Genomic DNA, 4716 nt, shown 5'->3' with positions numbered 1-4716 from the left:
GTGCAGGGACAACAGTCAGAGGAGAAGCAGGGACAACAGTCAGAGGAGGAGCAGGGACAACAGTCAGAGGAGAAGCAGGGACAACAGTCAGAGGAGAAGCAGGGACAACAGTCAGAGGAGGAGCAGCGTCAGCAGTCTGAGAAGGTGCAGGGACAACAGTCTGAGGAGGTGCAGGGACAACAGTCTGAGGAGGAGCAGCGTCAGCAGTCTGAGAAAGTGCAGGGACAACAGTCAGAGGAGAAGCAGGGACAACAGTCAGAGGAGAAGCAGGGACAACAGTCTGAGGAGGAGCAGCGTCAGCAGACTGAGAGGGTGCAGGGACAACAGTCTGGATCGGAGCTTTCTTTCGAGGAGACGAAGCAGCTTTCTTCTTGGCCTCTTCAGCCTGATATGAACCAGAAACCAGTCAGATCCATCAGTGCAATGACATCATCATATTAAAAGTGGTTTAAAGTGCTGAGACCAATGACCCAGAGGCAGCTGGGTCCCAGACCCTCAGGGGGCCTGCACACCCGACATTGTTTGTGAAACAGTTCAAGTTAAATATTTGAATCTAATAAACTATGGAAGTCCTGATCTATCTGAAGCATAGGTATCGGCCCGATTGAAGAATTTTTAAATTGATGGAGATCTTTTTTTCTTTTTTTATCACACGTCCCACCCGATCTCTGTTCATGTCGGTTGTCACACCCGTGTGACAGACGAAGCAGAATCTACAGCAGATATTCAGGTTTTATTGTAACGCTGCTGCTACAGTAAGAGAAACAGATTTTTTCATGTTCAGCTAAAGTTGCTGCAGCACATCAAGAGGAACTTAAATACTTGTTGTTGACTTTTAGTGAACTAGTTTTATTACTCTTGGTAGTTGTGCCTGGAATGTTACATGTAGTGGATGATGGAGACAATTACAGAATATAAGAAAATATTCAAAAACCACAATTTCTTTCACAAATTCCTCCTGTGATCTACATACATCTTTGTTTGTATTGCCTATATTTATTTTATTATCGTACAAATTTTGATTTGCTAATTGTAGGTTTTGTTTTATAGGCCTTTGGTCTGATACTGGTACTTCTGTACCTTAAATAAGATGTTGAATAACTTTATTTGAGTGTTTTGATGCTGCAGTGTTGCTGCTTTTTTCTGTTTGGATCAGAGTTTAAGCATGTTAACCATGAAGCTGGCTGATGATGTTTTACTCATGTAATGGTCTACCAAAGAATTATTTGGTTTACTAATGAGTGTTTGGTATCGATCAGCAGAGTGTCATGATTTCAAATATTCAAGATCTGAAAACGTGTAGTGGATTTTCTCATCACTTTAGGAAAAAAACTGATTGAGGTGGTTAGAAAAGTACAAGTGATAAAGATGGAGGTGTGGACTTTTCCCGCTTCGATAGCCAAATACAGCACAGCCTTTTCGACTGAGCATAACTGTGATGAGAGCTATATAAAATTATGTTATTATTAGTTTGTTTACTTTGGTACTTTGTAAAAATAGATTAAAATCCACTAAGGAACTGTTTGGATGGATACATTTTTTTCTTAACACACTGGATTGACCTGAATGTCCTTGAAGTGTGCAGCTGGATGATCCCGGTAAACACAGGGATCAGATCAGAACTCAGTATCTTGAGATACTCAATATCAGATTACTCAGATCTGGATCGGGGGCTAAAACACTTGATCAGGACATCCTTACTAATAACATAAGATCAGTTATGAGCTGGTGAGCACCTTGAGGTGGCCTTTAGAGGACTGTCGGAGGGTCCCGGCATGTTAGAGGAGCAATGATTCTAGTTTTGTTATGACAACAATCCTAAAAAGGCTCTTACCTTGATCTCGGCAGCTTCTTGCAGAGCTTTGGCCTTCTGACTCGGCTTCCGATTCCTTCCATATTTGAGCAAACTGACACCTGCACAGGTTCCACCCACAGCATTACCTGCTCCGCCCAGATCCACTCCGCTGTGACTGCTGCCTCCGGCCTCCTGGTCCTGCAGCCCCCTGACTCTGCTCCCTCTGGGTGTAGTGGAGCTGGATGGACTGGGGGAAGGAGGAGACTTGCTGGAGCTGCCAGAGGTGGAGGGAGCAGTGTGCTGAGCGGGCGGTGTAGATCCAACAGAAACAGGCGCCAAAGCAACTATCGAGTTTGGAGTCAAAGGTTGAGCCCTGTGCCAGAGGGAGACGGGAGAAGGGGATGTGGAGTTGAGGGGCTTTGGGACCTCAGAAACAGGAGGGACATTCAGTCTGGGAGGACCAGTATGTGCAGGTAACCCCACAGGAGGAGGTCTGTGTGGAGCTGGAGGAGGTGTTTTCAGAGAGGAGGGAGGCACTAGGTGGGAGGACGGAGCGCCAGGGATGAAGACAGCCCGAGGAAACGTCATGGGAGACATGCGAGGATGCATGTTAGGAGGCATCTGAAGGAGGAAGGCAGGAGAACTGTGGGAGGGCGCCACTGTTTGAGGAGGCGCAGGTTGCTGCTGCAGCTTGAGTTGCTGCTGGTGTTGCTCTTGTTGCTGCAGCACCAAGAGTTGCTTCAGGATGTGTTTGTGCTGCAGGTTGAACTCCTGCATCTCTTTCATGGCCTGCTTCCGCTGCAGCATCGCTGCGACAGTGTTTGCATGGGTGGGGCGGGGGTTGCGCCGAGGCGCCAGGACCGCTGCCTTGTTCCGCCTCTGCTCAATCATCTCCTTACAGCCGACGGCATCCACGTTCATAGTCTGGAGGAGGAGCAGGAAGAAGGGAGTCGAGTGGAGGCAGGTCTTCTCTCCTCGCTCCCTTAGGGTATCGGCGGTCATTGGGCTGGATTTGGGCGCGATCAACAGGTTGCCGATCCAAGGCGTCACCGCGGACTGCAGCTCGTAGTACAGCCCCCTGTCTGTCATGTGGCCCAGTGGGTTCTGGCTGTCCGTCCTGATCTTCCCGTGGGGTCTAGAACTCTTTTTCCTGAAAATGTTCACCTGGCGGTGCAGGTGGGCCCGCAGCTGGTCAGGTGACAACATCATCATCGCGCAGCTGCTGTGGCGCTCCTCCCACGTCAGCTCCCTGGGGTTTGGTCCGATGATCACAGAGCGACCGAACTGACCCACGACGGTGGACCGCATTGGATTTTGGGCAACTCCAGGAGGAGGTAACTCCACCGGCCGAAACCTCAGGAAGGTGAAAGGTGATTGTTTTTTTTCTACTGGAACCCACTCCTGCATGGGAAGAAAGGTGTACTCCTCTTCCTCCTCCACAACCTTCTCCACCTTCACCACCTCCTTCGTTGTCTTTTTATTCTTCCTCTTCTTCTTTTCCTCTTCATCACTGTCCATGTACTCCACCACCATGTCCTCATCCTCACTGCTCTCCTCCTCCTCCTCCTCCTCCTCCTCTTCCTCCTCCTTCAGTGTCTTCAGTTGTTTCCTGATCCTCCTTGTGGACCTCTTTTTCTTCCTTTCTTTCTTTTGTTTACCTTTCTGTTGACAGAGAGAGAGTTGGAGTCAGTCACATGTTGTTTTGTGTCTCAGCGTCTGTTTTCTGATCAGATCTGATCAATAACACCAGTGAAGCATCAGTCCTGTCTGACGGCTGCCATATCATCAGCTTTCACTGAAGATGCCCTCATATACGTGTCAACTCCACATTAACAACACTTATGACTGACTTTAATACATCTTCTGGGTTTAAATTACATTTCTCTGGGCAGACAGTCCGGGCTCTTCAGTGTGTGAAACGCTCTCTACAGTTTAAGATAAAACATCGCTTGCACTGGTCAAAACAAAAACTACAAAATTAAATTAGTGGAACAATATTTTTCAGACTTTGACAAGAATTTTAGACTTAGACCCTGTGATGGTGATTCTGGGAGTTATAGACTATAATATAGTAAAAAAACAAAAACAAAATCATTCACATCCTTTAGCCTGAACAAGGATATTAGGGACAAAAATTAAATTAGGGAACAAAACTATGTAACCAACCCCCTAAAAATGTTTTTCTTTACAATTTTAACTACATTTTAAACCTTTTTGTTCTTGTTTTTAGTTGTTGATGCATCTTATTTCCATGGATTAAGTCCAGAGAACCAGAGAACCTGCAGAGTGGACCAGGTACGTAGGTGTCACTGTAGACTGGCTTCTACAGTCTTTATTATTTCACTTCTGGCTCAAACTGGTCTGTTGGTTCATTAGAGGTCCAAACAGCGAGACTTTCTGCTGGATCCCTTTTGTTTTGTTCTCATTATTCTTTTTAATTTCCTCGTTTTTTTCCGCCACTAGAAGAGTTTATGTAGCAGAAACAGGTTGACACAGACTCACAAAGATTGACAGACTGGTTGCAAATTCCACCCAATGCTCAGGCAAAAAGAGGTGTCGCTGTAACAATCAACTTTACAATTCAGCAATTATCACAAAAACAGCTTGACTTAAAGTCAAATTCTTTCACCAGAATAATCTCTCAATTCATCTGCACCTTTGCTCTGATAGTCTCCTTTAAAAATGTCAAACCTGCAACTTTGTTCTCAGTTTTAGGACAATTATCTCTGGACAGTAAACCAGGTGAGACCAGGTGAGACCAGGTGAGAGGAGGGGAGTGTACCTGAGCAGGTGGAGCAGCTGTTCTGCTTAGTTTCTTCCACTCTCTCAGACATTGAGCGTCTTGACGATGAGGAATCTCTGCGGCTATCTTCGCCCAGCGACCTGACACACACACACACACACACACACACACACACACA

The 4716-nt window shown here is 46.3% G+C and overlaps 1 protein-coding gene across 1 annotated transcript; it reads right to left on the bottom strand.

Moving 5' to 3' along the window:
• Positions 1 to 4: 4 nt before the first annotated feature.
• LOC121937623 (snRNA-activating protein complex subunit 4-like) lies at positions 5 to 4682 on the bottom strand (the record flags this gene model as incomplete). Its single annotated transcript, XM_042480953.1, has 3 exons — positions 5 to 385; positions 1835 to 3457; positions 4578 to 4682. Coding segments are annotated over 3 exons (2109 nt in total), but the record flags the coding sequence as incomplete, so codon positions are not given.
• Positions 4683 to 4716: the final 34 nt, after the last annotated feature.

Source organism: Plectropomus leopardus, unplaced genomic scaffold (assembly GCF_008729295.1).
Source record: "Plectropomus leopardus isolate mb unplaced genomic scaffold, YSFRI_Pleo_2.0 unplaced_scaffold26893, whole genome shotgun sequence".
In the NCBI taxonomy this organism is placed as follows: Eukaryota; Metazoa; Chordata; class Actinopteri; order Perciformes; family Serranidae; genus Plectropomus; species Plectropomus leopardus.
Note: the sequence above shows the minus strand (reverse complement) of the source record. Positions and strands in the feature narration are given on the sequence as shown.